At 43.8% G+C, this 12,087-nt stretch overlaps 1 protein-coding gene across 1 annotated transcript in view; it reads right to left on the reverse strand.

Moving 5' to 3' along the window:
- Nucleotides 1-12,087, reverse strand: part of oca2 (oculocutaneous albinism II) — a 539,836-nt gene that overhangs the window by 173,868 nt on the left and 353,881 nt on the right. Inside the window, exon 16 of the mRNA XM_060826999.1 lies at nucleotides 9,246-9,393. Coding sequence (XP_060682982.1) covers nucleotides 9,246-9,393 — 148 coding nt within the window. The remainder of the gene's footprint in view (nucleotides 1-9,245; nucleotides 9,394-12,087) is intronic.

The raw sequence follows: 12,087 nt of genomic DNA on the forward strand, positions 1-12,087 counted from the left end.
ATCTCAAATCCAAACAAATGTATCTTACATCATCAACACTACGTGACAACTCAAACATTCGACCTCAAGAGCCAGGCTACTGTTCCTGCTGGTCTAAACCCAGACCAAATGATGGGAATACAGCATGTGGAATGTTTGCAATTTAATCCACAGTAGAATCCCACCCTAAAATATTTAATGAGACTGACCTAAGACACCCAAGTGTTTCATCTGTAGATAGAGTCATACAGTCATAGAGATGTACAGCATGGAAAAAAACCCTTCGGTCCAACCTGTCCATGCCCATATCCCTCCAAACCCTTCCTATTCATGTACACATCCAGATGCCTCTTAAATGTTGCAATTGTACCAGCTTCCACCACTTCCTCTGGCAGCTCACTCCTTACACTCACCAGCCTCTGTGTGAAAAGGTTGCCCCTTAGGTCTCTTTTATATCTTTCCCCTCTGATCCTAAACCTACGCCTCTAGTTCTGGACTCCCCAACCCCCGGGAAAACACTTTTCCCATTTATCCTATCCATGCCCCTCATAATTTTGTAAACCTCTATAAGGTCACCCCTCTGCCTCCGAAGCTCCAAGGAAAACAGCCCCAGCCTGTTCAGCCTCTCCCTGTAGCTCAAATCCTCCAACACTGGCAACATCCATGTAAATCTTTCTGAACCCTTTCAAGTTTCACAGCATCTTTCCAATAGGAAGGAGACCAGAATTGCACGCTATATTCCAAGAGTGGCCGAATCAATGCACTGTACAGCCGCAACATGACCTCCCAACTCCGGTACTCAATACTCTGACCAACAAAGGAAAGCTTACAAAATGCCTTCTTCACTATCCTATCTACCTGCGACTCCCCTTTCAAGGAACTATGAACTTGCACTCCAAGGTCTCTTTGTTCAAGAACACTCCCGAGGACCTTACCATTAAGTGTATAAGTCCTGCTAAGATTTGCTTTCCCAAAATGCAGCACCTCGCATTTATCAGAATTAAACACCATATGCCACTTCTCAGCATATTGGCCCATCTGGTCCAGATCCTGTTGTATTTGGGGTAACCCACTTCGCTCTCCACTACACCTCCAATTTTAGTGTCATCTCCAAACTGACTAACTGTACCTCTTATGCTCGCATCCAAATCATTTATGTAAATGACAAAAAGTAGAGGGCCCAGCACAAATCCTTGTGGTACTCCACTGGTCACAGGCCTCCAGTCTGAAAAACAACCCTCCACCACCACCCTCTGTCTTCTACCTTTGAGACAGTTCTGTATCCAAATGGCTAGTTCTCCCTGTATTCCATGAGATCTAACCTTGCTAATCAGTCTCCCATGGGGAACCTTGTCGAACGCCTTACTGAAGTCCATATAGATCACATCTACTGCTCTGCCCTCATCAATCTTCTTTGTTACGTCTTCAAAAAACTCAATAAAGTTTGTGAGACATGATTTCCCACGCACAAAGCCATGTTGACTATCCCTAATCAGTCCTTGCCTTTCCAAATACATGTACATCCTGTCCCTCAGGATTCCCTCCAATAACTTGCCCACCACCGAGGTAATGCTCACTGATCCATAGTTCCCTGGCTTGTCTTTATTGCCCTTCTTAAACAGAGGCGCAACATTTGCCAATCTCCAGGCTTCCGGCACCTCACCTGTGACTATCGATGATACAAATATCTCAGCAAAAGGCCCAGCAATCACCTCTCTAGTTTCCCACAGAGTTGTCAGGTACACCTGATCAGGTCCTGGGGATTAATCCACTTTTAACCATTTCAAGACATCTCGCACTTCCTCCTCTATAACCTGGACATTTTGCAAGATGTATTTCCCTACAGCCTATATCTTCCATATCCTTTTCCACAGTAAATACTGATGCAAAATATTCATTTAGTATCTCCCTCATTTTCTGTGGCTCCACACAAAGGCCACCTTGCTGATCTTTGAGGGGCCCTATTCTCTCCCTAGTTGCCCTGTTGGCCTTAATATATTTGTAAAAACCCTTTGGATTCTCCTTAATTCTATTTGCCAAAGCTATCTCATGTCCCTGTTTTGCCCTCCTGATTTCCCTCTTAAGTTTACTCCTACTTTCTTTGTACTCTTCTAGGGATTCACTCGATCTATCCTGTCTATACCTGACATATGCTTCCTTCTTTTTCTTAACCAAACCCTCAATTTCTTTAGTCATCCAGCATTCCCTATACCTACCAGCCTTCCCTTTCACCCTGACAGGAATATACTTTCTCTGGATTCTTGTTATCTCATTTCTGAAGGCTTCCCATTTTCCAGCCGTCCCTTCACCTGCAAACATCTGCCTCCAATCAGCTTTCGCGAGTTCTTGCCTAATACCGTCAAAATTGGCCTTTCTCCAATTTAGAACTTCAACTTTTAGATCTGGTCTATCCTTTTCCATCATTATTTTAAAATGAATAGAATTATGGTCGCTGGATCCCACTGACACCTCAGTCACCTGCCCTGCCTTATTTCCCAAGAGTAAGTCAAGTTTTGCACCTTCTCTAGTAGGTACACCCATATACTGAATCAGAAAATTGTCTTGTACACACTTAAGAAATTCCTCTCCATCTAAACCTTTAACACTATGGCAGTCCCAGTCGATGTTTGGAAAGTTAAAATCCCTTACCATAACTACCCTATTACTCTTACAGATAGCTGAGATCTCCTTACAAGTTTGTTTCTCAATTTCCCTCTGACTATTGGGGGGCCTATAATACAATCCCAATAAGGTGATCATCCCTTTCTTATTTCTCAGTTCCACCCAAATAACTTCCCAGGATGTATTTCTGGGAATATCCTCCCTCAACACACCTGTAATGCTATCCCTTATCAAAAATGCCACTCCCCCTCCTCTCTTGCCTCCCTTTCTATCCTTCCTGTAGCATTTATATCCTGGAACATTAAGCTGCCAGTCCTGCCCATCCCTGAGCCATGTTTCTGTAATTGCTATGATATCCCAGCCCCACGTTCTTAACCACGCCCTGAGTTCATTTGCCTTCTCTGTTAGGCCCCTTGTATTGAAATAAATGCAGTTTAATTTATTAGTCCTACCTTGTCCCTGCATGCCCTGACTGTTTGACTCACTTCTGTTCTCGACTGTACCCATCTCAGATTGATCTCTTTCCTCACTAGCTCCCTGGGTCCCATTCCCCCCACCACCTTACTAGTTTAAATCCTCCCAAGCAGTTCTAGCAAATTTCCCTGCCAGTATATTAGTCCCCTTCCAATTTAGGTGCAATCCGTCCTTCTTGTACAGGTCACTTCTACCCCAAAAGAGATTCCAATGATCCAAAAATGTAAATCCTTCTCCCATACACCAGCTCCTCAGCCATGCATTCATCTGCTCTATCCTCATATCCTTGCCGTCACTAGCTCGTAGCACTGGGAGTAATCCAGATATTACTACCCTTGAGGACCTCCTTTTTAAATTTCTGCCGAACTCTATGTAACCTCCCTTCAGAATTTCAACCTTTTCCCTTCCTTTATCGTTGATTCCAATGTGGACAATGACCTCTTGCTGGCCCCTCTCCCCGTGAGAACATTCTGCACCCTCTCTGAGACATCCTTGATCCTGGCACCAGGGAAACAACACACCATTCTGCTTTTTTTCTGCTGGCCACAGAAACGTCTGTCTGTACCTCTGACTACAGAATCCTCTAACACAATTGATCTCTTGGAAGCCGACATACCCCTTGTTGCATTAGAGCCAGTCTCAATACCAGAAGCTTGGCTGTTTGTGCTATGTTCCCCTGAGAATCCATCACCCCCTACATTTTCCAAAACAGCATACCTATTTGAAATGGGTATATCCACAAAAGACTCCTGCCCTAGGTGCCGACCTCTCTCACCCTTCCTGGAGTTAACCCATCTATGTGACTGTATCTGAGACTTTCCCCCTTTCCTATAACTGCCATCCATCACATACTGCTGCTGTTGCAAATTTCTCATCGCTTCTATCTGTCTCTCCAACCGATCCACTCGATCTGAGAAGATTCGCATCCAACAGCATTTATGGCAGATATAATCCGCAGTAACCCTTAAACTCTCTTTAAACTCCCACATCTGACAAGAAGTACAAATCACTGCAAAGGCCATTTTTGCTCCTTCACCCAGAAACAACTATCAGTGGAGGCTCTGGTGTAGTTGTAACATTACTGGACAAGTAATCAAAAACCCTGTGTAATGTTCTGGGGACATGGGTTTGAGTCCAACCATGGAAAGTGATGAAAGTTTAATTCAGGAAGAATTCTTAGCATAAAAAGCTAGCCGAATGGTCAGCAACTGGTTTTGTAAACCCATTGGGTATTTTATTTCAAAGGTTTAAACTGCAGGAATTTTAAACATCTTGAAAGGGCTGCCTGACACTATTACATCATTACTATCATTTTGATCAGCCCTCTTGATACTTTTAGTCAGGTCCATTGGCAGTTCTTCTTGCTGTTTCTACAGGTCACTTTGGCATGTCTTCTTGACATTGGCCTCTGATTGTTTTGATATGGGATTTCAACAAATATATTGACAGCTCCTAATGAGTTGGAGAGTAATGAGTTTATGCACTTTTTACACACATTTATTTCTACTTTCAGCAGGATCCAATAGTGGCCCTGATTTCTTTTTTGTTTTGGTTTCCTGAAGTTAATCGTAGAATCCCGACAGTGCAGAAGGAGGCCAGTCTGCTCATCCAGTCAGTACCAATCCTCTGAAGAGTATCCCACCCACCCCCATCACCATAACCCCATATTTACTATTATTAATCCACCTAGTCTACACATTCCCGGTCAATTTGAGCAATTTAGCGTGGCCAATTCACCTAACCTGCACAGCTTTGGGCAGTGGGAGGAAACTGGACCACCTGGAGGAAACCCACACAGACAGAGGGAGAAAGTGCAGACTCTGCATAGACAGCCATCCAAGGCTAGAATCAAACCTGGATCTCTGGTGCTGTGAGGCAGCAGTGCTAACTCTGGAGCCACTATGTGCCCCCCTCAAAAGATTCCAAAGGGCATCTGACTTCTTCCAAGGTACACCATAGCTTGCTCAAGTGTGCATTCATGATGAAAGGCTTATGCCTGAAAATGTCGACTCTCCTGTTCCTCGGATGCTGCCCGACAGGCTGGGGGTGACTTTCCAGCACCACACTCTCGACTCTGATCTCCAGCATCTGCAGTCCTCACTTTCTCCTCCTTGCTCAAGTGTGTTCCAGGACAAGATCTAAAAGGTAGTTTACCTCTCCGAAGGGGGAGCACTGGCTATTCTCATGTCCTGACCCTGGGTGAGGCTCCACAATTCACTAGGGTTCCAGACAGGACACCCAAAATTATTAAGTCTCCAGGTGAGCAGCAATGAACTGGCTCCTTTCTCTATGCACCTGCCCCCATGGGTTGATTGCAATAAGATTAATTATTTTTTAAATCCCTTCCTTGAGGACACCATTTTCCCAGACCCAAATGAATATCAGTTTTGTAATGAGCCAAGTTAACCAGCCTTTCTTTAGTTAACCAAGGGTGAGTTTGTTAAGTACTCGTCACAAGAAGTATTATTGACAGAACACAGAAAACAGAAGTAAGTGGAAAGTCCACAAGGAAAGAACTTAGATATATTCAGTCTCTGAATTGTTCATGAAGAGTGTATGGTTAAATGATGTGACTGTTGCAGTGGAGATAGCATTGATGTTGACCAGCGAACAGTGGTAGACCATGAGCATTGATGTTAGGTGGTGCAGTACTGGAATTAGAGTGAGTGCAAAGTGGCAGAGAATATGGTGGCACTCACCCTGGTAGAGTGCAGAGCTCTCTGTTGCATTTCAGTGCATTCCTCTAGACTGTGGACAACTCTCTGGCCTGGGAGGTCTGACAGCATTTGCTGCGATGGTCTTTCTTTATTGGCCTGGGGCAAAGACATGGCCCACCTCTCCATCATACCATCTACCAAGGTCTCCAGGTTGCTTCAGGCAAAGCAGGGTGCTAACTTGCCTCTGTCAGCCATACCACGTGGAATTGAACATCAGTAAGCTCAGGACAGTTCCTGGCCTACAGAGTTTGAGGTTGTCTGCAGCTGGGGTTTAAATATAAACCTTGTGACATGATCCCTGCAAGATCCCAGAGCTCAGTGAGTATCTTCACCTCTGCTGGCTGCAAGATTTTGCCAGAATGTTGCCATGGAGACAGAATGCATAGTTAATGAGGTGCGCAGTGGAAAGTTCAGAGAGAAATGTCTCCAGGGCTTGCAGAGGGAAACCCTGCATAAAACTCCCTCAGTCAAAATGTTGGAGAATTCAGTCCCCAGTGTCTGTAACAGAGATTGCTTCCTTTAAACCCAGTTGGCTCCTTTTGCGTTAATGATTTAAGCATCTCAAATTCTCTTTGATGATACAATTAAAGTGTAGTTGAAAGTCTGATGGCTTAGTGTCTAAAAGCACCAGATGGTGAAGCATTAAACAACACCCACCAGAAGGCTGCAGGTTCAAATCCCAGACTCTGACTAGTTAGTTGATAACCAGGGTGATTGTTCAGAGTGTTCTGCTTGGCATCAAAGCCTCAGTTTAATGGGGAGGAAAGGAAAAACAAAAATAAAATCACCCTGGCTTCCCACTCGTGATTCTGACAAACTTACTGCTGCAGTGATGATAATTATAACGAGCGAAAGATTCTTAACTATGTCCCACATGTGGTCCCTCTGATCTCCTGGAGGGGTTTTCATTGTCCAAGGCATTCAGGTCACTGTATAAAAACTTTTAGCCACAGAACATTGAGGAGGTGGTGTTTGTCGTACCCCTAGTACTGTATGCTGACATAGAATGTGGTCTGTAAATGCCAAATGCATTGAAATGACATTGAGGCACCTGACAGGAAAGCATGGGGCATGGAGAAAAGTGTATTTGTTCTGTACTTTAACATTTCCATTTGAAATGTTTTGCATGAGAACTGTATGCCTAACATAAAATTTACATCGTAAATACTAGGGGTATCATCACTGCATCGAGACTACAAAGAATGGAATATCCAGAAGGAGAAAAGTTGAAATTTATTGTATCTTCTGTAACGTTTAGGTCAAAACATTTTTGAAATATACTTTTACAAATTTGATGAGTAAGGTATATTTTGATTTTAAAAAGTTCAGAGATGGATTGTCCAGGATTTTTTTTTTCTGTTATGAGCTGTGACTTTCCGATCATGGTTACTGCTTGTGGGTGAGAATTGTCCCTTGCCTTCGTGATGTGTGACGTTTTTTGGTTTGTCAATTTCCTATAATCCTATGTACTGAACTTGCTGCCATCCTTACCTACTCGTTGACAACATTACAGACTGATTCGTGATGTGCCAATCTTCTACCACCCTTTTGCTAACCCAGGTCTTTGGATTCTTGAGCTTTATCCCAAATTATGGATGTTTACATAGTTACCAGCTGCATTAATAATCATAAATCAGAAATAAATAGCTTTCTTTAAATACTAAGGGCAGTAAGGAATACGGAGCCAATGGGAGTTAGGATAGAGACCAGTAATGACTTTGTTGAATGGCACAGACAATCGGATGAGTGAATGGCCTACTCTGTATAAATATCACAATGGGTTCTCAGTGCTTTTAACAGATGAGGGCTGGAAACCAAACTAGGGCAAAGTAATGAACATATATTAATTATGTACACCCCTTACAGAGACATAGTTAAGTACACCTCCCATCAAACATTCTTCCCATAGGTCCCAGTTCCATCTGGTCTGACATAAATGATGATGGACTCTAGCTATTAGCATAACATTTACTAATGCTTCATGTTACAGTTCCTCTACTCAACACATCCAACCCCCTCCACTCACTCTCTCTCTCTCTCTCCTCCCTCCACCAGCCCCCCACCCTATTCTGGCCATCTGTCCCAGCCTCTGTTCTGTTCAGAGGAGTCACACAGCCTAATTTGTTCCCTCTGATTTCTCTCCACAGATGCTGCCAGACCTGCTGACCATTTCCAGCAGCCTCTGTTTTTGTTTCCGATTTCCAGCATCCACAGTTCTTTCAGTTTTTACTCTGCCCTTTCCAGTCTGGGTCATTGCTTTGTTTCCTGCTTCTCCATCCTCTGAGGCAGATGTATTGGCCACTCTACTGGCTGGGACTCTCATCCCAGTTCAGACCATTTGCCTTCCTTGGTGCACTGGTCTCCTTTTTCTTTGTCTGGCTCAGAAACTGCTTCCCAACCCTTGAATCCCACCAATTATTACTTCTCTCACTCCATCTTCATCTCTGTACTTTGCCAAGAGCTCAGGATGATTGTTTTCACAAGACGACTGCACGGATTTAAATTTGTTACATTGTTGAGCATTGGGTATGTGTCAGGATGTGTCTCAAAAACTGCCTGCACTGGTAGATTGCCATTGTTCAAACAAGTGAAGCAACAGTCACCCTTTTGAATGACACACTCTGGTAATCGTGTGCATTCAGGGCCACCAAAGCTCCTTTTGAAGGCATCTTCCAAACCCATGACCTTGACCATCTTGAAGAGCAAGGGCAGCAGTTGGATGAAAGCATCACTACCAGCAGGTTAACCCTCGAAGCCACACATCATCTGGACATGAGTCTATATCACTGTTCCTTCAGTGTGACTGGGTCAAAATCCAGGAACTCCCTTCCAAACAGTTCTGTGGGTACATCTACACCTTAAGGACTGCAGCAATTCAGTAGATACCAACTTCTCATGGGCAGTTAAGGACTAGAATAATTGCTCACCTATCGAGCAAAGCCCATATCTCATCAATGAATTTTTAAAAACTGAGAGATGCAGCATCTAGGAGCAACACTGCTCCAAACTGAAAAATTATTGAAATACTTTTACATTTTAATTATTTCAAAACAATTAGTCACATCCAAAAGATTGTCAGAGTTTAATAAACAGAGTCTCGATGCAGTTCACAAACAGTGCCAGCTGGTGTGTGCCAACTCTTCTTCCTTGCTACCATAACACATAACACGTTGAGAATTGCATCAGTGTGAAACTTGACACAACTAACAGACATCGGACAAATTGCTGTGGGAGCTACAGAGCAGAGATTGTAAACGGAGCATAAACCAATTGTATTTAAATGCAAAGCAGTAAGTCATCCAAAAAGTCACTTCAAGTCGACAGGCCTCCTGAAGTTAAAAAGAGTCCCACTGGGAAGCCCAAGTGAGCATAACATAGATTATCATTTATTTGCAATTCTACAGGTTCGCCAACAAAGCTTAAACAGCAACGAGCAAATAAAAAAAACCTAACCTTTGAAAGGTCCTAAGCTTTTTCCGAAGCACGTTCTCCAGATTGAGCACCTTCTGCATTAGCAGGCACTTCACTGCAGTCTCCTCCCGACTGGCAGGGTTAATGCGCTGAGCTGTTAGTCTCCAAACGTGAATCTCATGCTTCAGCTCTGGGGAAGTGGAAAGAACAACAAAATTAGAAGGTTAAATAGACTGGCATGATCTTTTGTTACCAACATCTGACTGTCTTTTCTCCCACCCTCTTTTCCAAGGGTTGGCATGGACCTCATTTGTTTGGCCCACACTTACAAGGAAAGTCCTGCAATGACTTGTCATGGCCTCTGCAGACATGTTGGAAGGAGTTACAGGCTGACAGCCAATCACATTGGCTATGTTATAAACACGGCTTCCACACACACATGTCCTGGCCTAGCATTCAAACACAGAGCGCTGGATAATACCACTTCACCACAAGATCACCAATTGTAAAAATAAAGGTAAAGTCTCCATTGTTTTACCATTGGGTCTGATTTGAGGGACATGACTGGTGGTGGCTTAACCTGAGGGTGACCACGCCTCTGGCAAGGGGAGAGGTTGAGAAGAAGGACCTTCATAGTAATCTCAGCCAATGCAGGAACTGAACCCACACTGTTGACTTCCCTCTGCATTGCAAAATAGCCAACATCTGCCCCCATCCCCCAACTGATCTATCACCATTCATAGCAGTACAACAGCGCCCACCCCACCAAAAAAAAAAGGAGATCTAGAACTAAGGGCTTTTCCACAACTTCAAACCTATTGAACTCTTCACCTTACTCTTCTTCTGAATTTGCACCAGAAAAGACAAGTTTGACATCAGAGAATAATTGCTGCTGGATTTTTCTAGTCTTTTCACCCAATCTTTACAAGCTTTGCTCTTCAACTTGGTTTTGAAATGGAGTGGTTTACAGTAAAACCCAGCAGCTAAAGTGACCAAATTCCTAGGTTAGATTAGATTCCCTACAGTGTGGAAACAGGTCCTTCGGCCAAACAAGTCCACACCAATCCTCCGAAGAGTAACCCATCCAAACCCATTCCCCTATCTTATAGTTAGTCCTGACTAATATACCTAACACTACTGGCAATTTTAGCATGGCTAATTCACCTGACCTGCACATCTCTAGACTGTGCGAGGAAATCGGAGCACCAGTAGGAAACCCATGCAGACACAGGGAGAATGTGCAAATTCCACACAGACAGTGGCCCAAGGCTGGAATCGAACCTGTGTCCCTGGCGCTGTGAGGCTGCATTGCCAACCACTGAGCCACCGTGCTGCCCATTATTTTCTCATTTAGCAACACCTGAATGATCATCTGGTATGACTAATTTAAGATAATTTCATTTGTAAGGGGTCTTTTTGGGATAGAAAGGAAACAATACAACTCTTAGCAATTTTTATGGATGCACCACGGAAGGCATCCTATCCGGATGCCTCACAGCTTGGATTGGCAATTCCTCTGCCCAAGACCGCGATAAATTACAGAGAGTTGCGAGCACAGCCCAGCCCATCATGCAAACCAGCCTTCCATCCATTGACTCCGTCTATACTTCCCACTGCCTTGGGAAAGCTGCCAACATAATCAAAGACCCCTCCCACCTCAGTAATACTCTCTTCCTTTGGGCAGAAGATACCAAAGTTTGAAAACAGAGCCTGATAAGTGCACATGAGCTTAAAGTCTGTTTTCCTAGAAGTTCCTCTGACCAAATCCTCATAGCCCCATCATAGTGGGATGCACTTACTGCACTGAGTAGAGTACTAACCATGACAGAACCTTTCAGACCATCATACAACAGCATGAGATTACTGCCTTGTCCCTTGTACTCAGGCCTGCACCAGTTCGTTGTAAAATAAAAATCCTCTCTCATTGCTTTTGTAACTACTTTAATCCTGTTTCTCTGGTTACCACCTTTTCTACCAATGAAAATACTGTCTTTTTTTTCTATTCTTGTGTAATTTTAATTGCATTAATTCAATCACCTTCGATGATATCAGGAAAACAATCTCAGTGTCTCCACAGACCGCAGAGCTGTTACAGTGCCAATTAGAGGCCATTTGGCTCCTCTTTGAGCATCTTGACCAGGCACCAATCTCCTGGCTTTTCACTTTAACCTTGCGCAATATTTCCGTGAAATAACCAGTGTCCTCTTAAATACCTCAGTTGAATCGGTCTCCACCACATTTCCTTACTACTTGTTGTAAGGAAAACATTTTTGAAACCTCACTTTTGCTTCTTTGGCAAAACACTTGGAGTCATAGAGATGTACAAAATGGAAACAGACCTTCTGGTCCAACTCATCCATGTCAACCAAATATCTTAAATTAATCTAGTCCCATTTGCCAGGATTTGGCCCATACATTCTAAACCCTTCCTATTCATGTATCTATCCAGATGCCTTTTAAATGTTATAATTCTACCAGCCTCTGCCACTTCCTCTGGCAGCTCATTCCAAGCATGTACACCCTCTGTATGAAAAGATTGCCCCTCAGGTTCCTTTTAAATCTTTCCCCTGTCACCTTAAACCTATGCCCGCTAGTTTGGATTCCCCTATCCTTGGGGGAAAGACCTTGGCAATTCATCTTATCCATGCCCTTCTTAAGCTGTGAGAATGTGAGTACTACAGATGCTGGAGATCAGAGTCGAGAGTGTGGTGCTGGAAAAGCACAGCAGGTCAGGTAGCGTCCGAGGAGCAGGAGAATCAACGTTTCGGGTATACGCCCTTCATCAGGAATGAGGAAGGGCTTATGTCCAAAACATCGATTCTCCTGCTCCTCGGATGCTCCCTGACCTGCTGCACTTTTCCAGCACCTCGCTCTCGACCTTTCT

The sequence above is a fragment of the Hemiscyllium ocellatum genome, chromosome 6 (genome assembly GCF_020745735.1).
Source record: "Hemiscyllium ocellatum isolate sHemOce1 chromosome 6, sHemOce1.pat.X.cur, whole genome shotgun sequence".
NCBI classification, from domain to species: domain Eukaryota; kingdom Metazoa; phylum Chordata; class Chondrichthyes; order Orectolobiformes; family Hemiscylliidae; genus Hemiscyllium; species Hemiscyllium ocellatum.